This window comes from Anser brachyrhynchus (assembly GCF_964034855.1).
Source record: "Anser brachyrhynchus genome assembly, chromosome: 26".
NCBI lineage: Eukaryota > Metazoa > Chordata > Aves > Anseriformes > Anatidae > Anser > Anser brachyrhynchus.
Genome location: NC_137719.1, coordinates 3461951 through 3489042, shown reverse-complemented (window position 1 = coordinate 3489042; position 27092 = coordinate 3461951). Strand labels below are relative to the sequence as shown.

The 27092-nt window shown below is 45.0% G+C and overlaps 1 protein-coding gene across 4 annotated transcripts in view; it reads right to left on the bottom strand.

The window, feature by feature from the left end:
- Positions 1-683: 683 nt before the first annotated feature.
- LOC308182998 (uncharacterized protein) overlaps positions 684-27092 on the bottom strand; it is a 74265-nt gene continuing 47856 nt past the window's right edge. For 2 of the 4 annotated variants that reach the window (XM_080568461.1, XM_080568462.1), the window contains exons 3-4: positions 6761-6879; positions 684-4094 (exon numbers count right to left, since the gene is read on the bottom strand). In XM_080568461.1, the coding sequence (XP_080424587.1) occupies positions 4011-4094; positions 6761-6879 (203 nt within the window). In that variant the 3' untranslated portion in view covers positions 684-4010. Of the gene's footprint in view, positions 4095-6760; positions 6880-13761; positions 13967-25489; positions 27066-27092 lie in introns of those variants that run through there. The other 2 variants (XR_013942200.1, XM_080568460.1) reach the window with 2 other exon arrangements.

The window sequence follows — 27092 nt, the reverse complement described above, 5'->3', positions numbered from 1 at the left end:
AAATCTCTCAACTCAAGAAAGGGCATCGTGTTAAACAGATGTTACAATATTGCCTGGCAGGTCTAAAACCCTCATGAGCTCTAATTTTAAGTTTGCTAAACCTTAAAAAGTTTTCAATTTATTTGTGTCCAAGTGTTCACAGTTGTTTTTTTTTCCTTCCCTTTTGAGTACAATCTCTGTAGGAAAATCCTGGTTATCAAGATTGCAAAGTCAATGATTTAAAAATACTTACAGAAAGGAGCATGCCAGATTTTCTGCATTCAAACCACCCTCCTGCAAGCTAAAATATGTATTCAAATCAGGCCACGTGACAAAAAAAAAGATGGGATTTTGAGACATTGGCTCGAAAAGTGAGATCCCTATGGTTGGAAACACAAGAGACACTGGATCTAAATGAGCATTGCACTGTATGCATAATTTTCTCATGACAGCACTGGCTCCTATGACATATCCAACATTCATTGTTCCTGCCACGACGCTTTAAAACACCAGATGTAAACAGTAAATCTTTGTTTTCTCGTCCAGTAAGTGGGGCAAATGCAAAAGATCCATCATCCAGCTCCATTTTGGAGTTGGGAGTAAACTTCCCCCTTCTGCAGCAAGCGTTAAAGCATGCTCTGAACTTCCTGATTAGTATTATCTCTGATTAGGCTGCAGATAGTCCTCTGATTAAAGTGCTCTTGGCTATTTTGGAGCTTCACATAAATATACATGAATGTAAGAGAGGAGAAAAGAGTAAAGAGACAACAAAGCAGGGGCTGGCAGCTACTGCCCTGGGATACAGGGGGAGAGCCAGGGCCTGATGCTGTCCTGCATGAACGAGACATGGGACCAAGGAGGGGGGAACTCGTCCCTTGGGAATGGTGCTCGGTGCTGGGACGGACCCGCCCGAGGGCACTAAGGGCTCCCAAGCAGGGCCAGACCGAGCTTCTCGTGGTCCAGGTGTGATGAAGGAGGCAGGGATGTTTCGGGCTCAGTTACAGCAGTACATACCGCCACGCAAAGCTGGGCTCTGCTCTGAGGTTTTACGTTCAGGTTTCCAGCTCCGGATTAACAAATTCACATTTCAAGTTTTTCATTTGGTACATTTTCATCCGGTACATTTTCATTCGGTGCACACCAAAAAGCGAAGATCCTCCATTTGCCCACTCAAGTCCGTCCTGCATCCCTAAAACCAAACACTCTTCCACTTCTAGGATATGTGGGGAAAATACCCTGGGGTACCACAACTATACTTCAGCTCCCTGCAATCAAAAACCTTGTGATTTAGGTCCTGAAGTGCTCTCTAGCCATGAAGAAAAAGGGATGAAGCTTTATCCCATACTTGCTGAGCTTCTCCCACACCAACCTCCCTCTTCAGTAGCTGACAGGTCCAGGACCTGAGAGACAAGACCGATGCTGTGATCTAGGCTGGTAATTCTTACTTCTCCCATCCTTCAAAGCCTTTTTATTATCATCTAAATCAGACAGAAAGGAAAAGCAAAACCATGTGGTGCTTCCCAATACAATGAAAAATCAATAAGATTGAAATCAAATTAAATCAATAACACTCACACTTCTCTATCCCTTCCCTGCACCTTATTCCTTTCCCACCAGATGTTTCCAGCATGTATTCGCCACGGCTGTCACACTCCTGGGTAAGCAGCAGCCCCCTCTGCTGCTGCTGGTGCTCTTTTGATCTGAAAGCAAAAAAAAAAAAACCAAAAAAACAAGCACTCCTAACCAACAACACTGCTTTTCGTTTTAGGCAGCTTATTAGCAGAGGCTGTGGGCACAAACCTCCCTCCCCTCCTCTCCGACACCTGGAGAGCTGTTACCAATTGTTTTCTCTTGAGGCTTTTCATCCTGAATCCCTGTCTCTCGTGGTGACCTTTATTCTCACCAGGTTTTTTATTTTTATCTCTGCTTTCCCTCTGAGGCTTTGCTAAAGATGAAGGAGAACTTGTTCGGCTGTAATAGTGAGCAACCAGGCTTTCAACCCCTGAACCGTGCGGCGGTATCTGAAACAGAAGGGACAGAAATAAGGCAGTGCCCCCATGTTCCTGCAGCGTGCGTGCAGACACCAACACGTGCCTTCAGAAAAAGATGCAAGCCCCCTTTGGCTGCTCGGTAATAGAGTTTCTTCTTTCATTTACAGAGTAGGTGTTCGTGCTACAATAGGGGAAGACGACCGTAAAAAGAAGTGCTCAATATTTCCAAATGTCAGCATGTCAAACCGACAATGCTGAGCAACACGCAATTAAGGTTTCGGTGAAGGCTCCCCAGTAGTTTCCTCCCCACCGCTGGAGCTGCCTAATTTTTTAGTGCTCATCCGTATTTGACGAATCACAAAATTTCGGATTTAGGAGAGTGAACAGCAACATCCACCTTTTTCAGCCCAGCTCGAGGGCTCTCAAGCACAGCCAGAAAGTAAGAATGCTCGTGATGTCTCTCAGGGAAGCTGTCCCTTCAGATCTCTACAGCAGGATGCGACAGCGTGTGCTAAAATTACAATCTGGCCAGAGACGTGGACGCGTGCCCATTTAGTGATCAAAAGCACCAACTGTCACGGTAACGAGAGATAAGGAACTACTTATTTTCACAGCTTCCTCTGCGCTCAGCGCACATCACAACCTTTAGATTACCATCTCTGCAGCTCTCCTGAGCTCCATTTCCATCTCCTGCATTTTACAGGTGGGGAAACCAGCCGGTGACCCCATTAAAGTCATAAAGGGGTGCCCAAAGCCTCCCGAGGCTGGCCCCTACGCGCCAGAGCGTCCCGCGTCCCAGCTTGGCAGTAACAGCCTGCTGAGTCTTTGTTCCGACTCCATCAATCCAATGGCCATTTAATAATGTCCTATTTTTATAATGTGGATACAAGTCTGCTGGGAACTGGACTAAGACCAAATCATCTTACGCGAGCCCTGAACATCCATCAGCTGTTTTACAGCCGGCAGTCATTTCTTGCCTAGGTGTGACTCACTGTCCATAAACCAAGGAAGAATTCCACAACTAAGATTAACTGTAATTAAGGTGAGTGACCACAATGACGAAACGTGCCCGTTAGTGTTTGGTTAAAAAACACACATTGCAGGCCCTTCCATTTTTTCAGAATCAGATTTGTTGCTACGCACACTTAATTGTTAATGAAACCAACTGGAACTGCGTGTGCAGCTTATTTGGAGACACCACCACCGGAGATGTATCCGATCTGAACGACCGGGTCGTTTGGTCTATCAGTTATGGGACCACGGGGAAAACATGCGTGGAGAGCTGATGTGTGCAGGGAAGTGCCGAGGCACTAGCTGGAAAGCTGGGAACTACTCTAATTACTGCTCTTTAACTTCGTATGCCTGATGCACTTTGTCACACTACATGGGGCATCTCCCCTCAGCACCTCAGGATTAATGGGTAACAGGAACAGGTTCCCGGTTCCAACACGTTAGGCTATAGATCACTGTTCAGCCTCACAACGTCCCGACGTCGGTATGAGAGGCTGCATATTCAATTGCTCCTCCTGAAAGTATTTGCATCTTTGAAAGCAAATATATTGTGCGTAGCAGGAGAAAAATGAAGTTTTCTGGCAAGACAGGCACACTTCTTTCCATCAGTGGAGGCAATTTAATCAAGAATGTGGGCCATTTATTGCAATATGCACCTTCTCTGGGGCACCTTCTGGAGTACAATTCCATTAAATCTCTCTTTGAGTCCCTGCCTCTCATTTTGCTACTGACTATTCTCTGTCTTTTTGTGGCCACAGCTTAGTGCAGATAGAAGACAGACCTCTGCTGTTAGATAAAAGCTGGATCTAAAGAAAAAAAAAAAAAAAGCAGATAAAAATTCACAGCAAGAAAGGATGGGTAAAGTTTTTTATTTGCACAAAAATACTCCAGGGTCAATTCATGTAACTGGGTGACTATGTTGATTAGTGCTAGATGAGACGCAGGGTCCACATGCCTAAGTTTAACACAGCTGCAGCATTTTCTTAACATCAGTCCGTGTCTTCCTGCGGTTATGTGAATATCTGCTCCTTAGCCACGAATAAATACCCCTTTAAGAGTTGCTCCATTCTTAGCAGCTTGCTCCTCTCCTTGGCTCTTCAGCAAATGCCAGATCTGTGGAGTGGAAGAGAGAGCAAGAAAAAGCACTGAGGAGCACTCTGCGATAAATACGCTCTTCTCCTTACCACCGGGGTGGAAACAGAGTCCTTCGCAGGAGGCCCCTGTGCCACTCGAGTTCCACTTAAGCCCTTGAAACTATGCTTTTCAAAAGACCTTGCATTTCTTCTCAAGCCCTGAGTGGTGTTTAGGCATGCACAGAACTTGAACCGATGCTCCACCTGAGACTGAATTTCACCCCCTAATAAACAGAGGTCCACAGACCTGTCTCGGTAATGCCAGGGAAAATCCAGGACAACTCCCTTGATAATAATGAATTTACTCCAGTTTTTAGGACCTGCAGCGTCGGAATGTAGCCCTTTAGCCATCACACAACCGCAGCGAGGGTGCTTTAGCTCGAGTGTATGCCACCACATCTTATTTGCATATCTGTCTGCAAGCTAGATCTATAAATGGTCCTGATGCAACTAATAATTCAGAGTAAAAAATGTATCATCTTAATGACTCCCTCCCAGTGATAATTATGTATTTAAATAGTTTCTGTCAACCAAGAAATATTTTCTCTTCTCAAGGCATTATTTTCTTTCTTCCGGGAAAGAAACAAACTCTTGGGCTGACGTTTCTTTGGTAAGCTAAAGAACATCAGCAATATTTTCAAAATTATCCATGGTGGTGAAGGGTATCCTCATTTCTCCATAAAGGAACAGAAAATAAAAACCATCACCATCAACAGATGGACAAGCCAGCGGGAGGATTTGCAAGAGCCACCTGAAATAAACTAAGCTGATAGAATTTGGCACTTCTATCAAAACAGATCTTGAGCAAAAGCTTCTAAATTCAGCATGACATACATTTACATTTCTTTTACATTTTTTTTCACTACGCTGCTGCACCTGAACAATAACACATGAACACCACCAAACGTACTGTTACCGCCTTCCTCGTACCCCAGCCCACCCGAAACCAAGTCGATACCTTCTGCACCAAATAACACAGCATCACACTTGATTCGCACGTGGGAAAGGTTCTGGATTTGCAGGGTCTGTGTTTCGTCTTGGAAACCTCCGTCCCACTCACACCTGAGCTCCTTACACACACTTGACTGTTTTGCCCTCCAAACGGGGGTAACTACTCCTACTCGTTTGTCAGAGGAATTTCTCTTTTTCCAAAACTGTCCTCACTGAAGCAAATAAACTGCATGCCATCTGGGTTCTGCCATATTTTTCCATAAAGGTACCATCCTGCACTATGCACCACAGACTCCGTACGTCTGGAACAACCTGGGTTACCAACGGTTCAACTTCAAAGGCTTGCTCATCTGCAGAGAGCAACCAAGTACAAGGCTCCAATTTCTTTTTGATTAGGCCTTTCAAAGCATCCCTCAAGAATCAAAAGGGAAGAATATAACATTATTCTATGGCAATTCTGACATAAAAGCTGCAATATTAGGCTGTTTAAAACAAAAAAAGGGTTGCTCTCCCCCCCCTCCTGGTTCTGGAATGAAAAGTGCCTTATTATAAATATAAGAAAACCCAACAGCCTCCTGATGATAATGACTCAGTCAATTTATCATAACAAAATGTCAATGTCACCCATAGAATAATCATGTAAGAATACTTCAAAAATAGAAAAAAAAAAAAAAGAAATGCACCCAATTCTGGGATGACTGTAGGGGTTGCTTATGAAAACGGTGAAAGTCACAGGCTTAAGTGATTAAGTTGAATATATAGCTCATTCATTTGCAATTTGATTTTAACTACGGACAAGATGAGTGAAAACAAGAACGGGAGCGTCTGCATCATAATATTAATAAAACATAATTAGGAAAAGATTAGCATAGGAGAAAGAAAAGCATCTTAATTCACCTTCCCTTAGCCTGCCAATGCGTCTCTTGCTGTTGATTATTATTTTCAGAGAGCTGGTGTTTACAAAGGTTTGATTAGATTGGAAGAATGCAAATTAAGAGGAAACTGGCTGACAACATATTTCCCTCTGTGTGCAAGAAGGTGCTGGAAATCGCAGCAGGCAACACCGCAGGATACCCGAACTATCTAGGGATGGTGTTGGCCATCGTGCACGGCCATGCCCGAGTCCCAGTCCAGAGAGGTTCCTGGGTTTTGTTAAGGTTGTGGGCTCAGCAAAATGGACGGGGAAATACGGTGGGCAATGCTGAAGTCCCTGGCAGGCAGAGTTGCATGGAAGAAGACCAGAAATAGTGCTGAGAAGAGGCCGCGGAGCCAGGTCAGATGTGGCAAAGCTGAGCAAAGCAACCGTAGCAAGGAAAAGACAATATATTTTTTACCGAGCGGCAGAGTATTAGAATAAAAATGAGAGGAAGCATCATGTGTTCTCACTGTTTCCTCAAGGGGAAAATGCTTTTCCTGCCTACATTTATTTAAACACTAGCACACAATTTGCCTTTGGTGATACGCTTCAGTTTCAATCCAGAAGGCTGTTCCTAGAACAAGAAGTGTCTCCTGCGCGTCCCGTAGCCACTCAAGGGGGGCTGGGGAGAAGGAAGCTTTCAAGTCGAACAACGGCTGAAAAATAAATAAAAGGGGCTTTTTTTCTATAGCCAGCTGCTGGACTAGAAGGGCTGAAAATGATTTTGGCTTCTGCACAATGGCACAAAGTGGAAAAAAACCCCACACCACACAACATACCTCGCAGGCAATGTGGAGGATAAGGGATTTTGAGAACAGCAGTTCGGCTTCCTTTATACATCCAGGTTGCCCCTCGCCTCTAACACCTAATTCTTTATTTCTGATGGATTCAGCAGAACCTTCAAGGACAGAAAAAGATGACAAAAAATTCTTCTTCAGACACTACCCTACATCTTTTGTTACAGTATAAAGGCACATAATCTGTAAAAATCATTTACCCTCTCTCCAACCGAGGCTAGCAAACTGATAGCTTAGAGAGAAAGCCACTTTGACATTTTATTCACATAATATTTTTAAATTATATAAGCTCTGTTCAAGTCTCAACACTGAATATAGTCTGAGCCAGTCAAGAAAGAAATCTGGCTTTTTGTAACTGCTACCAATAACTTAGGCATTTACTGCAGAGATGTGATAATAAAGAGCAAAGAATTGTTTATTTTTATACTTAACCTAGAATACACATTTCCTTACAAAAAGGAAGATTAAACCAGTTTATACACCAAAACTGTTTACAGAGATTAACAGATACCTTTGACCTCGGTTTGGAGAGCAAATGCAAGGCATTAAAATTAGAAATATGACCTTTACTGTACCTATTCAGGTACGTCCTCCTCGTGACCGGCTGTAATAATGGTAAACAACAATGCAGATAATTTAATTACTCTGTTATTCGTTCCATCATGTCATCCCTTCTCCTATCCCATACATGTACGAGTCGCGTCTCTGCAATAAAACTCTGGCTTAATGAAAACTCGGCTGCAGAGTCCACCCACTACCCATACACCATGTCCCAGTGGTTTAAAATTCATCTCCCACAGCTATTGTCACCTGGCTTGCATAACTCCTTTGGGCAGGCATTTATCAGCAGAACTGACTTGCGCTTAATCACAGTGAATGCAAAAATAGATTTTTCTGCCTGGTTGGTGTAGCTTTCTCATATCTATGAGTTTTTATATCACATGCAAAGAGTGATTCCCTTCCACATGACACTTAGGAGTAGAAATGTTTTAACTAGAAAGCTCACGAGTGTTTGACATTTGTCTTCATAAGATTTATCATCATCATCCACAATTTTCCACTTCTGAGTGGGCTGCAGCTGATGCATGAAGATCTGTTCTGCCTTTGTACTCCACCCTCACTAGGATGAAAAAAAGCCAGGTGAACTGAGCCCTGGAGAAATACCAGCTCCTTTTCTCCAGCCACTCGAACCCTGCTCCACCAGGGCCAAGGCCACGAACGACCCAACCTGTCTTAAATAGCAGCACGAGGCTTGCAAAATGGATGGCAGAGCATCAGACACGAGCTACTCTTCCAAGAATTGTCATCTTGAGCGTTCCCATACCTGAAGCATTCCCAGTGCTGTAAACTGCCCCGGCTGGGAACAGCAGCAGCAACAGGAACAAGACAATAGGGTTTTAGCAGCAGTTTATTCTGTTCAGCCAGTTTCCACACGTTTTCACAGGCTGCACATCCACACAGGCGTGTGAATCGATCACATTAATGCCTGCAAACCCCAACAATGGTATAAACGAGAGGTTAGTGCAACATTTCATCATCGAACTCTTACTTCTCAATTTAAAATTCACCCACAAGTTTAATGGGACAATTACCGTCAGGGACTTTACTGAAAGGGCCTAAATTTGCAACTGCTGCTATCTGGAAAAGAAACAAAGACATGATAAAGCAGCTGTTGTCATTGCCTTGCGCATGGCAGCTGAAGGTCTGGCATTAGCCCTGAAAAATCACTTTCTGAAGGCATGGGCTTAATACGAGAGAAGGTAAGAAAGCCACGGTCCCAGGGAGCAAAGTTTCAAGATGCAGAAGCTAAATCCACGTTGGCAATGGAGGTCTTTGTGCCTGGGACCAGAGGCTCTGTGGGGCACACAGCAAGCTTCGTCCTGACGGGCTTGGACATCACTGCCCAGAATCATACCCCACAATTAACAAGAGCAGCCAGGAAACACGAAAACAGGAGTTTGGCTGAAACGCTAGCAAACTGCGATGCTCTGATTCCTTGTGCTACCCAGAAAGACAGCAAGGAGTTTACCTACAGCCCCGGAGGTAATAAAACCCAGTGTCATCCCTGAGATATGATAAATGAGCTCCCTTTTCCAGTAGCTGTGTTTCCAGTTGCTATGTTTAATGAGAAATATGCCTCACTACACTTGTCTTATTTGCTTCTTCGCACGCCTGGACGCGATGTGGAGGGCCTGGGGGTTAACCCCTCCTCTCCTCGAGCGGCGCAGAGCCGTGACTGCAGGGCACGGCGTTGCTTTTGCTGCCACCGCTGCAGTCAACCATGGGGTGCGGCGGAGAAATGTGGCGTGACCCCTGCCCAAAATGAGAGGCTAACACGTGGACGTCTCTCCCCAGGTGTGGGCGTATCTCTCCGTCTGCAGTGAGAGGTGTTTTCTTCATAGCTCCCACTGCAGGCCATGATAAGGAGAACAAGAAATGTAGCAGCATCTCGTCGTGTTGTCCTTACTTGTAGCAGGGGATTTACACGCATGTCACTCTTCCAAAACACTGCTGTTACTTCATCGTCCACCCACTGGCAACAGGACACTAACAAGTGTCAGAAATCACAGCATTAACTCTGGGCATTGTTTTGCATTCCATTAGGTCTACTACATGCTTAATTAATTACCGGCACACCAGTAGAGATCTGACTGATGACGACTGCCTGCTCAGTGGGCTTCTCCTGGGTGTGTTACTGCTGCAGAGGCTGAGCTGCTGCAAAGCCTATCTGATGCCAAATGACACCGTACGACTCCTAGTTCGTGGGGAGCCCTGCCCGAGCAGGAATGAGCTACAGTTATGCAAGAAAAAAGCTCATCCCAAGTGGCCCGAGCCCCCTGAAGCAAGGGAGGAAGAAAGGAAGAAATATTGAGGTCCTGCCCGCTGTAGAGGAGCAGGCTGCAATCTCTCTGCGCCGCAGGGAGTGCTGGCACAGCAACCTCCTGCCCACCATCGCAGCACAAGCATCCCCTGAGTAATGAGGCAGGTGAAGGATGGATGGCTGCAGCTTCACAAAGAGCCAGGGATGATTGATGGGCCCAAAGAGAAAGATACGATTCCTTGATTAAAACAGAAACTAATTGATGGGCTCGGAGATGCAGATGATGGCTCTCAGCTTCCGTCCAGTGACAGTGAAAGGTGGCTGGATGGAGAGCCAGGAAACGCTGGTTCAGCACAAAAAGGTAAAAGGAAATGAGAAACTTGGGTGTCGCCAGTGTCAAACGCCGGTAGAAGAAGAACAGACTCAGCAGCACTTTTTCCAAACACCCTGGGGGACCTGTTCTGGTCACATGAAAGGAGTGGACAAGGACTCTTCAAGGATGCTCGACACTTCTCCAGTCTTCAGGCGATCAGAATTTACGGAGTACTCAGCCAAGACAACAGGGAGAGAGGGCAATGGGAGGAAGGATGGCAAAACACGTGCTGGTTTCAGAGTTCCAAGGGTGTAAGAGCAGAGGGGCAAGCTTCCAGCCAAGGCTAAGCCTAAAAAGGCTTCTCAGCCCATCTTACTTCACACATGTTACTAGAAAATGGATTTGAAAATAAATTCTGCACATTTACATACAGCTAGGTAATTGCTCCAACACCTCAATGAGCCAGGGTCTCGAGTCTCAGCACAAAGGAGTTATGTCCCATCACTTTCACCATTCCACCCATCACTTATACAGGATTATCATATCGAAATTTTTTATTTTCTAGTCCTCTCCATGTCATATCAAAATTACCCAATACAAGGAAGGTTCAAGTTTCTGTCTGCCACAGCATCCCTTTGGCTAAGTACTTAGGCTCCTCATTCCCAGTCAGAAACTGGGATTAATATTCCCTTTCTCTTCCCTATTTAGACGAGAATCTCTCTGAATGACTCTCCTTGAGCAGGTACAGCACCATGCACAATAACTTCCCCATCCTTGACACGCACTGTAACATAAACATGAAACTAAATGATCCCTTCGTTATTAATGTATTGCATCCAGAAAACTCACTGCAATTTCTGCTAAAGAAGGTCCTGAGTGTTTTTATAGCTCTCATCATTTATCCCCAATGGCTGCAATTTTGAAATTATTAACAAACTTAATGCAAAAATAAGGATTTACAAAAGTTTCGCTTGAGTTTAGTCACACATTTAGGTCCAGGAAACTTAAATTTAGATCTATGACAAATAGTCTACAAAAGCTTTTGGAAACCTCGATGAGGAAAAATCCATTACAAACTCAGAATTAATCTCAACAATCTTACCTATTGATTTTTTGCCTTTTATCAATTGAACTTCTTGTTCCTGAATAACTCATTTACAGGTAATAGACTGAAATAACAAAGTCCTACACAGTTATAATTGACACTATTTCCTAGAACATGTTCATCAGAAATTATTGGTCTAATAATGATTTTTCAGATACTAGGATAGGCTAAACAAACTCCAGGCTGCCATAAAGAAGCAGAAAGCTTAATTAAATTTCATTTCAGACATCAGACTCCAGCATCTATCTTCTCTACCCTCTGTTAAATAGGACAAAAATCCTTTGATTCATTTGCATGGGCAGAAATGACCAATCGTAACTCACACCATAACAGACAGAAATTTTGCTTTTCAAGCCAGGCTTTGTCCATGATTCACTTTCTGTAGAACCCCAGTTAGACACGTAAAAAGCTAACACTGAACAAAAAAATATATATATATATATTTCACAAGAACAGCTTTTCCCCTATGGCAGAGACTGCGTGGCCACCCTGATAACTCTGGTGGATTTCTGCTTTGCTAGAAGACAACAGAAAACGGTGGAGGGACCAAGAGAGTGGCCTTCCATAGTTAGCAGAGGCAGGGATACAAACACAGCAAGGAAAAGGAGCCTTAGTGGATTTGCCATGAAGAACAACGATATTATCCCGCATACAGGAGGAATTAAGGATTCTCTCCTTTGCTGTTTTATTTCCTCAGAGGTTAAGGGGAGTGAGAGAACTTGTTGAGTATCCTTATTTCCATGCTCCTTGTTTTTTGACTGATTTGTTCCCTGCGGTATGATACGGAGATTGTGTATTACAGAGGTCAGCACTGAATCCCAGGCGCTTTCCAGGCTCTTCATTGCTATATAACTGCCAGTGCAGTGGGGTTTAGAAGCCCAGGACAAGATTACAGTACATTTGTAAGCACTCTGTACCGCTACGGTGAGAACTTTCATTACCCCAAGGAGCTTACAACTTGAATTATACAGAAGACGGAAGGAGTCAGAATATTATACCCATCTCCCCTCAGTATGGGAAACTAAAACAGAGAAATTCAGTGGCCTTACAACAAAGCTTTCAGAGGATACTGAGCAAGCAAGCAAAGCTTCATCCCAAAGTGCCACTTCAGTCCTTTAACCTACAATAATCCAGAGTGAGAGGAGGCAACAGGCAATGAGAAAAAGCACCTCAGTTAAGAGAAACTGCCAGTGACCGCTGGCCTCACTTTATTTGGAAATGACCTGAAAAAATGCATATTTCCCTGAACAGCAGCCACCTATCGCCTACCGCCAACATCCCATTCCCCTTCTGTAAGTCATCACAGCCCAAGGGAAGGGGAGCTGGAAGAGGCTGGAGGACCCGATCACTTCTTCCCTACTCCCTTCCAGATACGTCCATGGATTTAATGAGCAACGTCTACTTTTGCATTTCCAATCTATTTTGCAGAATATCGAGCGGGACATTCAGAATTTATCACGTTGGTGAAAGCAGCGTTGTACAAGCCCGCTTCCATTTCCACCGCCACAAGGCTAGAGCCTGCCAACGTGAAATTAGCTACAAATCCAGGGAGCTGGCGCTAGGTGAAGCAGGTGGCCAGGCCTATAATTAATCCATATACTTCCTTGCTCTGGCGGCACGCCAGCAATCTCAACTGAAACTAATGCGTGAGCAGCCAGAGTTGCACTGGAAATAGTCAAGCATCAGGCCCAGGGAAATAATTAAATCCTTTGGGTGTCCGTTTCAAAGTGGGGCTCTGGAAGAGTTTGCTCGTCACTGCTACTGCTTCTTCGGTGCTCCAGGGGATGGGAACAACGACAGGGAAGATCCAGGTTAAAGCTCATTTTTAAATAGGGCCAACATCTGGCCCACTCGTTTCAAGGACTCTTTCCCGGGTTGATTGAAATGCAGCTGTAAGTCCAAATCCCATCGGTTTTGACTGGAAAGCCATCCACAGGACAAGGCCCTCCCAAGGAGCATCGCTGTCACTCTTGCTCTCTTTCAAACAAAATAACACACATCTTTTCCTGAGCTCTGAAACTTCCGATAAGAGCAAAGACCGACGGGCAGCATGCTGATTAAATTGTTCGATTACTTGGTTTGCTTGCTGAGGTTTCTGGTTTTGATGTTTTTAAATATATCCACATTCTTCTAGGCCAAAGTTTCTTGCCTTTGAATTTTAAATAAGGGCTTTTGAGACTATAAAAAAACATTGTGAATTAGAATTCTCTAGTTAGGTAAAATGGGGTCCTAATTGATAATAATCAATTCAGTGTGTTCAGCTATTGTCATTAGATATAAGCCTAGAATATATGGCGCAAAGAGTAATTGCTGATGATGAATGCAGAAAAAGGTAGTCCGTGTTTCATTTGTACCACGTCCTTTTATTTGCATGAAGTATTATGAAACTAGACAATCATTAAAGAAATGTAAAAATCACCAAATGGACTCTGCAATAAAGGTTCATCTTTTATTTCGCCCCATGTTTTCCCAGAGTTTTCTTTGGACTATCTTATCTTTGCATTTCTATTTAGTCAAAATTTTCCTTTCTCTCTCTTAGCCACAGAACTGATTGACAGAGTGACAGCAGAAGAAAATAAAGAAGGAATTAATAACAAGAAGTGTTTATTCCTTTAAGAGAGACGAGGTGAGAGGGGACTATACAAATATGAGCTGCTGTCAATGAGAGTCAGTGCAGAGGTTAAAAGGTCCAGGAGGACCAGACTGACTGCCAGCGGGGCCGAGGGGAGCAGCAACAGCCCTACCTTAACACTTGACAGATGACTGAGAGCCACCAAAGATCTGGAATTGCCAATGCTATCGTCTGTGACTCCTGCTGGGGAGTTCTCCGTCCGCAGCCCGTTTTGACTCTTGATCCAGCTGAACATGGCAAGTGGGCGTGAAGAAATCAAACCTGGACGTGGCCCATGGGCAGAAGGAGAAAGAGAGGAGAAGGAGCAGCTGTTCTGCCTGTCAAGGGAGATGAAGATCACTGAGTGAGAGTGATTTACGGGCCGGCAGTACCCACTGGGACAAGTGTTAAAGGTCCTCACTGCTGCTGCCTGTTCTGCCTCCTCCCCAGCCAAGTGCCTGAGCAGTCTCGATACACTTCTTATCTGTGCAGTGTCTGAGCAACAAATATGCCACCAGAGAGACGCTGTGGGTTCCAGATGTCAAAAGCAGTTGGTGAACAGATTAAAATGAAGTTTGCTGTAGAGCCTCTAAAGGACAAACCCTGAGCAGGAGAAATAAACCTCCCCGTTGGGCCAGGGGTGGCACTCCTGCACTGCTGGCTTGATGTATCACACTAAACAGAGATGTGAAAGGTCTCTCCCTCCTCCTTGGTTATTTTATCTTTCCCACCGAGCAGGAAACCAGCATGCTGCAGCTTCAGTCCTTATGCAGCCCCCGTTTTCCCCTAACACACACAGTAACTGGCCTGAGCTGAGCTCCTCCTGCTTTGCTTAATGCCTGCAGCAGAGATACCCACTGCAGATCTCACGCTGGAGCAGGTCTCTCCTTTATCTTTTCAGAGGCCGTATGAAGTCTTACAAATGCTTAGCTCATTTCCTTACTTCCATCTTTTTCCATATCATTTAGGCAGCAGTGTATCTCTCAGGGTTAGCTCATTCTAAAGGAAATGTAAGATACGGCGTCTAAAATGCACAGATTACAGAATAAATAAATGGCAAGTCCATTTTATGGTATTCCAGTAACTCTAGAGGGTACTTATGCCTGTCTTTTACAGATTATTCATTCCTGCAGCATGCTCCTAACACTTCTTAATCATGCATCAAGTAATCACTAATGAAAAGAAAGCTGCATCTTGCACATAGCTGTGACCAACCTTTTAACACACTTCATCACTGAGCATTTTCCCGCAGTCTTTGCCTAGGCTGGCCACACTCCACAGTTGGTATGTCGTTATTTTAGGCACTGCTGGGTGTCACAAACGGGTTCCCAGTCCCTCACTGCCCTCCCAGCCCAGTTTTGGCAGGAGGGATGGGAGCGTGGGCTGCAGATGGGAGTAGCAGCAGAGGTGCACAGCGGTGACTCTCCTGTGAGCATTTCATGTTATCGATGTGCTCAGAGGGGGAAAAAGGTGAAAAAAAAAGGTGACCATTTTAATCTAAGGCCAGGTTTTCAAAGATGGTGCTTGGGAGCCAATGTCCTCTTGCAGTCGGTGACAGCTGGGGGAGCTCAGCACCTTTCGATGCCGAGCTGGTTATTTTTTATTTTTGCCATGTCACTGCCACATCAGTTTTACCAGCACTTCTATTTGCTCCGTAGTAATACCTACAGACCCTGTGCAGACTGAAGCTGTGTTCTGCTGGGCCCTGCCTGGAGGTGCACGAGGAGGTGCCTGCAGCAGCAAGAGGTGGTAAAAGGAAGAGAACCGCTGCCACGGGGCAGCTCAGGGCCACGTTCGAGGTGTGGATACCCGCTGGAGATGTCAAACCCAGCGGCTAGGCCGACCCAGCAGCCAAGCAGGCCTGCCCCGACTGCCAGCCCATCTTCTGCCCATTAGGAAAACTCGGCTGTTGCCATTTGTAATGCATCTTCTGGCTTAAACAATCTCCAGCTCCCCGGAAAACAAAATAAACACAAATGCGCAGCATCTTAGCAGCCCCATTTCTTATTCAGTCGCTGACAATACCTAATGAAGTGGATAAATGATTAATTAGGAAACGATATTTCTTTACAGAAACAAGCTCTCGGGGATAAAAAAAAAAATAATAATCCCCTGACACTGTTGTTCACTGGTCTGTTACCCACTATTTTTAGCAAGTGGAGAAGGAGCCGAAACAGCACGAGAGGAAGCACAGCAGTGGTTGATCAGAGTGGTAACAACAAACAGCCCTCCAAACAAATCGCCAGGCGTCGTTTAATGCATAGCTCCCTGGCTATGCAATTAAGTCCTCTGCCATTCCTGATAAATACAGAGCTCCAGGAATGGTAATTCATTGTTAACATCAGACTGCTGAAAAATTAGAAATCTAAGGGGGAAAAAAGGGGTGACTTTTCGTGATCCACGTTGCATTGTGGGAGATACACTGCCTGGAGCAAAAAAATAATGAGAATAATATAATATTGAACCTTTCTCTCAAAGAAAATCATTTTACAGCCTTCCCATACCAATACACACTAGACTACCGTGTCCGAAACACCAAGCAGGATATTACATCTCTTAAGGTATCTTTCTGCATAAGTCCAGGCTATTATTAAGAGACATCCAATTAATAGTTTTAAAAGATGCATATAAAAACTGCAGCTACAAAACTTTTATTCCAGTTCCACCCTAGCAGTCAACTGAAGTATGCCATAATGTCTTTTAATTAAGATATTTACAATAGCGCTGGGCAAGAAATTCAGAGCGAGGCATTTGTCTGCTTGCCTTTCATATTCAGGAAAGAGATGGCAGCGCTCAAAGCCAGCAGCACAGCCATCGAGAGCTCAGTTTAAAAGTTCCCTTTGTACCTGCTGCTTTATAATACACAGTTTTGCTTCTCTTTATGTTCCAGAGTATAGCAAGTAAAAAAAAAATAAATTAAAAATATAATTCACATATCCAGCCGCAATAATGAGAATAGTAATAGAAAGGTCAAATCAACCGTACTATCCCAGGCAATAGGAAACAAACCATTGATTTTAGCTTTGGATTTCCGACCCTTAAGTCTTGGCTATTTTCATTAAGGATACCTTGTTTTGTAAGCAAAGCAGCAAAACCAATGAAATAACGCGAAGAAACATTGACAGCAGTGATTCTAATTTTTCTCTACAGCTACTGACAAACAGCTGAATGCTTTCAATTTTCTTCCCATTCCTGACAGTGCTTTTGGAGAGAAACACTTCAAAAATGCATGCTTACATTTATCCCACTGCAGTTTAACCTTTGCAACACCCAGGTCCTCCCCATGAAAAATAAATAAACTCGCTCTCACTTCGCATTTGGAGAACTTCTAATATGACATTGAGCCCTGCCTGCATGTGGTTGCTGCTCAAGGTCTCTCCTAGCGGCATCAATAATCATCTGAGCTTTGCCTTTGGAGTTGTTCTGCCTCCATTTTCGTTTGTATAAAGCACAGAAAGAGAGCAGCTGAAATCAATCTGCCTTTGCTGTGTTCACCTCCCTCCTTTCTCATTTCTCTTTCCTTCTCCCCAGAGAGCGGAGGTGTAAAAAGCCATTTCTTGGGAGCTGAGATCTTTGGCGTGACTCTACGCTCGGTGTTCCTTCCTTGCCCCTAGCCTGCCAGGTGCGTCCCCGCCTCCCCACAGGGCTGCTTAGATTTCTAAGATAAGTATTCCAAAATTAGCACCAGTCCTCTGCTCTTACACCAGCACTTAATCTCAGTGGCCTTTATTGCTCTTCCACCATCAGGACCCATCAGAGCTGAATTCCAGTGGCATCCTCTTCGTCCAGCATTTATCCTTTGCTTTTCCGAAGGCCATTTCCCAACACGACGTGACTCCTAAGCAGATGTCCTCGGGACACTTACTCCTTCCCCCCAGCCAGCAGGCTGGGCTGTTTCTCTGCGTGTGCTTTCCTCCTAAGGGTTTCAAAGCCAATAGCTCTGGATAGAGACCATTAAGCCTTAAATGACCTATAAATTCCTATTTAAAAAAAAGTTACATTTAATTCATTTTCCAAATTTCCACCCAGCATTGCCTCTGCCTGTGTCAAACTCCATAAGGATCAATAACTCCAAACCTGGTTGCTATTACATTCCTGCACAGGAACAATTAATATCTATCTTGGGGTTTTACACTGCCTCATTGCTGTGGTTTTTGAATGTTTTCTGCACAAAATCAACCACATCAACTGAGTCCTCAGAGGATATCTGAGAGTCTCCCACAGATCTGCCTTTCCTGGGAAAAGCAGTTTCTGCTTGAAATGTTTTTTTTTTGTTTGTTTGTTTTTTCTTCCTCGGATAGGTAGAAATATGGAAGAAACAGGTAGACAAAAACTCCTCTTGAGCAAAGCATCTAACATTGATAAAACACATTTCCCTCGGGTCTGACGCAACATAACCCCTTGCCAACTCTTGGGAAGCAGATTTTCAGTCACCCTCTGCAAAATTATTTTACCCTGCTCTGTAAGTCTTTTTGTTTCAGAAGAGCTTGAAGAAAACTCTGTAGAGTTTTTATTTAAAATACACATTAACCCCCTTCGATCGATCCAGGGTGTGCCCTCAGAGGGGGTTGACCTGGCCCCCCCAGCACGGCCTCCACTTTCCTTGGAGGACTCCTTTTAGTCTTTCACGGACTTAGGGAAGGGTTTGCTTCTGCTCGCTGCTGCCAGTCCCTCGTGTACACAGCTCAGGTCGCTGCCACGTCAAACGCGACCCCGGTGACGCTGTCTGTCCCCAGGCCTACCTGCTCCCTCGACGCACGGCCACGACAGATGGCTCTGCTCACACTCGCGAGCCAGCAGCTCTCAATCGTGTTGCTCCTAGCCCTTCGCAGGGCTGAACCTGGAGATGAATGCCTGCTCTTGGTTGCAGCACATTTTTAACGTTGCTTTAACTTGAAATATTTATTCGAGTCGCAGTCCCTTCGCTTGCTCCTTCTGGCTCGCTTTATGGACACAGCCACTGAGGAGCAGCAGGCAGTGATGAAAGGCCCGTTTTAAAAATTCTGCACCCTCTGTAACTTCCCGCAGGTGGATTTATTAAGGGAAGTTTAATCAGCTCAGAGAAAATCCCCGGAGTAAAATGCAGCGCAGGCTTCCCTCAATTAATACCTACGCAGCTCTTCTTTCTGCCATTGCTCTCTTCAGCACGGGGCTTATTTCCTCCGAAGGAAATTCGTGGGAAAACAAGACAGCTGCTCAGCTCATCCATGGAAAATCAGGGTAGCTTACTGGAGTGGAAATCGCTTTAATCGCAGGGAGAACAAGCAGCGTGGAAGGCCGTAACTCACAAGCAGACAGAACAAGCTCTGCTGGACTTTCTCAGCGCCCACCGCGGATTAGGGGAGCCCACCCTGAGCAAGGGCCAGGCCCCTCCAGTAGCTCCTGCTGGAAACAAGAGCCAAGGAAGGGCCGGACTTCAGCACATCTCACAACCCCGGCCCCGCCACCACTGGAGGCCAGTGGTTTTGGAAGTCCTAATTCTAGACACGGACTTGGCGAGCCCTGGACCCTGGGTTGACATTTTGGATGCGTGTGCTGGATTGCTCCAGAGGAGGCCTGGCTCACCCCTGGCCACGGCTGAGCGGCTGGAAGGACACTTGCTCATTTGCTTTGCTCTGAGCTGCCCTCTGCAAATACGAATCTATTCACCTGTCAGGCGGATTTGATTCCCAGCATGTCCTTCCCCCACGTTGCTCTGAATCACCGATGTCCACAGTTCACAGCACCTGAGCCACGCAGCGAAAGATCTCTACAAATAGCTCTGGCGAGCTGACAGCAGCCTGGGCTGTCATGACACAACCCCCGAGCAAGTCAAGGAGAGCTCGTCACCCTGCCTTCCACAGGCAGCCAGGCACCAGAGCAGCTGCTGCCACAGGTCTTTGTCCATTAAAGCAGGTATCGTCCAGCACAGACCCCGTTAGCACGGCCTGCCAGAGTAGGAATTGTTGGGGCAGCAGGGAAAAGGGTTTCTTGTTTCCCAGGCTCCCAGAACCCAGACACAAGCCCACAGCAGCTCACTGCAGCAGTTGCAGAAGCCCAGCCGGTGCTAGAGGCTTAATGCTCTGGGGACAGCAGGTACGAGGGGTAAATCCAAGGACTAATCCTGCTGCAGCAGTGCTCTCAGAGGCCCTGAGCATGGTGCTAACCCACCGCTGCCCCACAGAGCCCACCACTGTCTCTTTCATAAACACCCGAAGACCCAACTGGAAAGAAAACTTCCAAATTCCTGAAGAGCCAGAACTGTAGGCTGTTTCCAGCAGCAAATTCATCTGGTGCAAGAACAATTTCATCTCCTATCACTCTACTTTCCTGCAAGAGCACCATTCTCCAGGGAGGAGCTGGAGCTAGAACCTGGGAGTCAGACTGACGCACAGTTTCATAATCACCATAAATCCGCTACGCTGCTGCCAGCTTTCTCAGGCATTTTCAGGTGTTTGCAACCCAAGAGCCCAAATATGTTTATGCTAAACATTAAGGGCATGACTTGGCTGTGTACACATAGGCTCCTGACTCTGCTTCATGCTTGTCCTGCTTAAAACTACGGCCAAGCAGCAATCGGTGTTGACAGCGAGTTCAGCCTCGAAATGAGCTTGCACAGAAAGTGCAAGCAGCAGCTGAGCTGCGGGAGCCCGGCGCTGGGCAACCCAGAGCTCCGCTCTGCAGATGCGAGCAGTTCTGGATGAGAAGACAGGCTGACCCAAGTGTGCCTGTGCTCGTTCAGCTGGCCACACCAACCCTGTTTTAATTAGTAATAACTGGGGTGACTCTCAGACAGCTCTCAGAAATGGTGCCCTTCCCAAAGGCCAACGCAGACGTAAACTCTGTTCTAAGATCCGGCAATTTTTCCGCTATAAAAAATAAATAAATCCCATACCCTACAGGGATTTCTGTCCTGGGGGATGCTCGTAGTGGGGAACCACGCAGGCGTGTGCACATGGAGCAGAGCAGAGGAGAGAATGAGACTCCGCAGTGGATCATCTGTTCTCTCACCTCAGTGAGCAGCAGCAGACTCTTAGTCAAAAGAAAGCTTTTATATGTTTCATTATTGTTAAACATCTGAGACAAACCAACGCTGACATCGCATAGATACTTCCCATTCCTGCTAGTGCATTAGGTTTGTGCTTTATTACTCAGGATCTTCCCTACCACCTCCAAAATGCCTGGGGAAAATAACATTAAGAGATTAAAAGAAAAGCTATTGCTTAATATTAGAATGAAATACACCCAAACTCACATGCTGTTTATGTAATAATAATTACAGCTAGGAGAGTGTTTCCTGGGAGAGCCCCGAGTCCTTAAGCAGGTTTATCTTCCTAAATGAATTTGGCCCATAAACTCTTTTAGTAATCTCATTCCCAGCCTTGTATTGTTAATAAAAGGCATTACATACAACACAATCAAGAACGGTTCAGGAAGAAGGCTGAACGCAGGTTTAAACTAGGGTTTAAAGTTCCAATTCCGAGGCAGAAAGCAAACCAAATGCCCCCAAAGCATGGTATGCTGCTGAGATGACGTTTGCAGCAGACCTCATCAATACAGTATCAGAACGATGCACAGGACTTGTGGAGATGCTCTTTGCCTGCTCTCTTCTGCCCTGTGCATATCCGAATTAGGCAGACTCTGGAGTCTGAAGTGGGACACGGACCCCAGAGCTCTGAAATTCCTCCACACACTTGCTCTCATGCACTGGAGGTGCCCGTCTCTGCAGGCTCAGCTCCCCCCCACAAGCCATGCTTCATGGTACCTAGCTGCCCCACCTAAAAGACATCCAGAGAAAATGGTTTTCCACGTCAAACTGTGCAAAATTCAAAAGGCAAGCAGGACTACACACTGGGAGAAATGCAGGGAGACGAGAAAACAAAGACAGACATCCTTGATTCTGACTTTTAAAAACCTGGAGTATTTTCAGAGGAAAGGGGGAGTTTTTATCGTGTAATTAAACGTTCGGTGTTTTCATCCATAGCTGACCTACGGATGGCTGCATTTCATCACCACTTCACTCCCATCTGCCTCTCCTCCGTTCCAGTCTGGTCCCCGGGACTTTACTGGCACAGAGAGAATAGAACAAATGTATTGTCTACCTTAGTTTGCACTAAAGACACCTAAAACCTTCACAGTTCTTTAAGGGGGGCTGGAAACATTTGCAGCCAGGCATCCATCTGATCTAGTTTGCTCTGGGCTGACTCCGAGACATCTTGAAAATTTAATGTAATTGGAAAGGCAGGAGGTGTTGCTCCGTGATGAAATGTCATGATTGCACTGGGGACAATGACACTGCAAACACCGTCCTAAAGGATGCCTTTGTTTTCCCTTCCATAAAAAGGGTGGGGAGGCAGGAAAAGAGAAGAGAAACAGATGATTTGTGTCAGATGATCAGTTTGATGTCCCGTTCTGAAAAATGTTTTGTTAGAAGGAGAAGTCAATTAATTTGATCCTTCCCTTGGTGTGCTCTGGGTGAACACAAATTTATTCGGGTAGAAAGACCTCTGACAGATGATGTGCTAGAAAAAATTCTCAAGGCTTTTGGGCTTGATTTAAGATAGGTCTAAATGCAGTTGCTGCCGATGGAAGAGAAGCCTGCGTAAAGGACACACTTCAGTACTCATGTTATATAAACGTCTCTCCAGACAAATGACAGCAGGAATCATCTTGTGGCTGAGGCATGGGGAAAACAAGGGCTGAAAGGATTTGGGGTCAGCCTGTGACTCTGTCACTACCCCTCCGGAGGACATCTGGTAAATATCTTAAATATACCGGGCCTCCATTTGCAAGGCAGAAGATGGTTTCTCACTGATTTGGATCAGAGCTCTTCAGAGCAGGGACTGAAAAACACTAAAACACATCCAGAGATATCCTAAGCTTTGACAGTCGTATCATTGATGATCTGCAAAGAGCTCTGTAGGGGAAGCCATAAATCTTGAAATAATTGCTTGGGTGCATCTACCCAAATAAAACCAGTGCTGCCGGGCAACACTCAAATTTGTCCTCCGTGCTTTAAAATGGATTTGAGCATAGCTTCATGGCTTGGGAAACTGAGGCAGACACTCAGAGACTTGTTCCCACTGAGCACAAATTAGGGGCAGACTCAGACGGAGCACTGGTCCATCACAGATGAGTGCATGGCGCTCAGTGAATTACTTCAGGTTTCACCCAGTCTGGAGGCGTGCTGAATTTACTGAAAGAAGCATAGAAACATTGAAGTAAATTTGTACTTGCTTTAAAATGTACAAATTTCTCCAGCTAGAGCACTTGTATTACTGAAGTGTCTGAGAATGTCACAAACATTTATTATGTCATCCTTTCTAAGCCATGATTTCCTCTGCTTGACTTTGTGCTCCTTAAAAACATGGTAAGAGATAGTCCTTGCCTAAAGAATTCATACATGAGACATTCAAAGGAGTGAGAGAATATTAATATTTTATACTTACACAGACTATTCTATCCACAAAGAAAGAAAATGTCTGTTCACAATTAAGAGCAGGGCAGGAGTTCAGGACTGTGTTACTGACTATGCTAAAGATTTTGAGCAATTGGTTTTCCCTCTGAATGCCTCCTTCACCCCTATTGTACCCTCTTCTGCAAGGATGCGGTGTGAATTAAAAGCTTTGAGTTGCTGCACTGAAATGTGAAATGTTATTTATTGTATTAATGCTTTTGCCTTTGACTATTACTGCAATCTTGTCTTGTCAAAGCTAACCCTGAAGATATACACTGTGTTGTATATTTATATGAGGGTAACAGCATGTGCCAGAGACAGACTGGAGGTCTACGATACGGGCATATTGTCTACAGAGCATAAAAAGAGAGATCTAGACCCAAGGCAGATGTCTTTGGGTTCCACAATTTCAGATTTTTATGGTTAACTAACGGCGCTCATAATGAGCCTGATATTTCTGCGTATCAAAATTATTCTACCACTTTAGCAGATGATGTAGCACATTAATTTTTATTTCCAAAATCAAGGCCTCTGTTTTGTGAGAAGGCATGGAGAGAGCATGGAAAATTGCAGTCCCAACCAACAGGAAACTTTCGATCCAAGTGGACTGCACGCAGTATTTGAAGTAGCTGGAGTTCACCTGTAGACTTCTGATGCCCTTCTAAATGCAAAAAGAAGGCTGACCCATCTGGGTCTATCTGTTGGTTATCTGACTGGCATGAGCTCCTGGTGTTTCTATTAAATAGCTTCTATTTATCCAAAGAAACGTTTGCTGTTAAAAGAAAAACCAGAAGAGCCAAAACCTTTCATTGGAAGGGCTCTCTCCTTGCCGAAGCACGGCTTGAAGAAGATGCTCACCATATGCTTCAGACTGAAAGGCACTCAGCGTGTTACTGACACTTGAACCTCGCCACAGTTTCCTCTGACTCACTCCTGACTCTAGAAGTTGGCAATTTCAACGCAATTTCAGTGAAAAAGAGCCTAGATTTTTCTAAGTGAATAGGATGAAGTTCAATAGAATAAAACAACCAAAGACAGGGCCTCCCATCCCCAAATTCAGGCAAAAATTTGGCTAAATCACCTAGCTTTTTAGTCCCTAGGATGAAGGTTGTATCACTCTAAGTAGTTGCTGTTGCCTTTGATGCCACTGATCTAGCAAATCTGAAAGAAACAATTAAAATGATCAGCTCCTTTGTCTCTTTGCACCCCATTCAGAGCCATGTGTTTGCTGCTCAGACCTGCTTTGTACCTGATCAATATTATATGCTCTGTATTTTAATTAAGTGGGAAATATATTTTATTTATTATATATTATATATATAATAATATAACATATTATAAATAATATATACACATATATTTATATATTATATTTTATTAAGTGGGAAACACTTTGTCTCCCACCTGCCAAGTGTAGTATTCAATGGTTGAAGCCCCATAGCCTCCCAAAATACTTGTGCAATTCCTCTCTATCCTCAGCATACTCCAGGAAGAAGTGGTGCTTGGTGAAACTCCTCCAACGTTAAGAAAGAAACCAAGCCAGGACTAGTGTATTAGAGTGCAAGTGATGCAAGCAGTCCATACAATTTTAATCCCTAACTCCCATCAGAGAGAACAATCAAGATCATGGGGCAAGACAAGAATGAATTTTAATGACAGATGACATAAAAAAAACCTATTGTATGAGACAAAAAGGGATGCATGTCACTTACATAAGTCTGAAGAGAGATAGTAATCTGTTTCTCCATTTCACAGATGAATTAATGCACTCCACCAGCTTCATACATGCCTAAAATCACAGTTTTAGCCCTGAATAACTCTTATCTGCAGCCTCTGCAGCCAAAGCCAACTGTACAATCATCAGATTTATTTGGGCTAGTCCTGATGCCCTGCTGGATATAGCGCAGGCACAGGGTTTCTCTGATAAGAGGGGCTTTTCCATAAGACTTGATACTTCCCTTCAAAGCCTTTTGCAAACATTTGTGAATTAAGTTTGATAACAGCTGTGTGAGGCAAGAAAGTATTATTTCTGTGCTCGTTTTCAAAGGGGGAATATGCCCAGGCAGTAAAGCTCTGATCCTACTTTCTATTGCCCTATCAGATAACGTAGGCGCTTTTGGGGATCAGGACATAGCTGTCTTCCTCCAGGCCACTGAAAAACTGTGATTATAGCTCAGCATGCCAGCTCCTGGCCCTGTAGCTAAAGCCCTGAATGATCCCATCCCTCCCTCAAAGCATTTCATTACTGCAGCAAATCTCCAGTACTGGTTTCCTGTTTTCCCATCTGGTGACCCTTCTCCTTTGTACTCCCTGTAGCCCCGAACCCTTATATATTATTGTAGCCTCACATCTACATGTTGTGATCCTCCTGCTCATTCTGGAAATGAATTAGTTCCTTAGGAAATCCAACACAAGATCTGCTTACCTAGGAACAACTCCTGAAACACTCTTCCTTCAGGCTCTCCTTTCTCCAAGTCCGATAACCTGGCGCCTTCCTTTGCCTCCCCTGGCTCCTTCACAGCATCTACAGGAGGGCACCTTCCCAAAATGAAGGAGCTGAGCTCCTGGGACAGCTCCTCCTCCTCCTGGTAGCAAGGAGCTGTTTGGTTCAGGCCAAAAGGCTGCTCTGCCTTGCAGAGTTTCTCACAGCTGGCATTAGTCACATTTTCCTGGCCCATCTCCTGACTACCTTCGCCTTCCAGCACCTGATGTAGGTGCCTAATTCAGATAGCTCAAAGCACTGCGTAAGGCACGAGCTAAGTTCTCCAAGTCAGGTCCTGAGAAGGCTGCCCAAAGTCCCGTTCAGGTTTGCATCTCTTTTTCACAAGGAAACATTGAAAAAAGAAAAAAAGAAAAAAAAAAAGGTAGATAATGAGAAGTGACTAAGTGCAGCTTGGAGTTAACACTTGACAGCTGAGCCGTTGACACTGACGACGTGCGTGCTCCTAGCCCTTTCCAAGTATCAGATGTGTCAGTCTAAACATTAAATGTGGTTTAGACGTTTAAGCCACGGCCTAGACCTAAAAACGTTGTCAGTGAGAGAAGTCAATTGGGCTTACTTTGGGGAAACAGGGGCTCTCAGGTGCTTCTTCTAGCTTCAACATGGTGAGCACGGGGGGCATTGGTAATGCCACGGCTACCCACATCTGGGACGCGATGCCCAAGCTGCAGGCAAAGTCTGCACTAAATATTGAGGCTGCAGTTTGGGTTCCCAACTCTCTGGGCATGGTGCCCACAGATGTTGTGACAAAATGCAGCAAACAGAGCAAAGATAGTGTCAATGCAGCAAAAGGGCACGGCGCTCTGGCTAGCGGCTGGGGAGCACAGGAGTTTCAGGATTTTCTTATCAGGCAGGACTGCAGGGTAACCATGACACGGATCCCCAAACCCATTTTAATGCCTTAACAACAAAGCCATTTCCCTTCCTCCGTACAGCCATCAGGCATTATTCTTCAGGCGATGTCATTTACTGCTCTTGGTCTTTACTTGGTTAACGCTGCTGTTCTCCAATTACTATCCCATCTGCTCTGGCTGGTTCATTTGTGCAGGCATGGCCGTGACCTCCTGAACCCCTCTTCTCTGGGCAGCTCTGCTCTGGCAGATCCCGACTCTCAAAACCGATTCTTCTCAGGTCAGGAATTCAGAGGACTAATTACAGAGGGCACATAAGCCAAAGGGCCACGTGTACTGTCACAAGCACTTCTTTGTCAAACAGTAAATGGCTGCTGCAAGTCATCAGTGTATTCCTGCTGCCTCGTCCGTGGATGCTTACAGGGAGGGAATAGACAAATCTAAAGAATTCAAACAACGCAGCTTTTCCAAAGTCTAAACCCAAATTTTGCATGACCCAATTAGCCTGCAGAAGTCAGAGATGAAGTTCAAAGGCAGACCTGAGGCCTTTTACTAGATGCCATTAGAGGTTTGTGCTGTAGAGAACCAGGCCTTCTGATTAAAATCCCCATTTGTAAAGCCGAGGGAAATTTGGATCTACAGCCAGCCGTGCTGCCCACCCTCATTGTCGCACACAT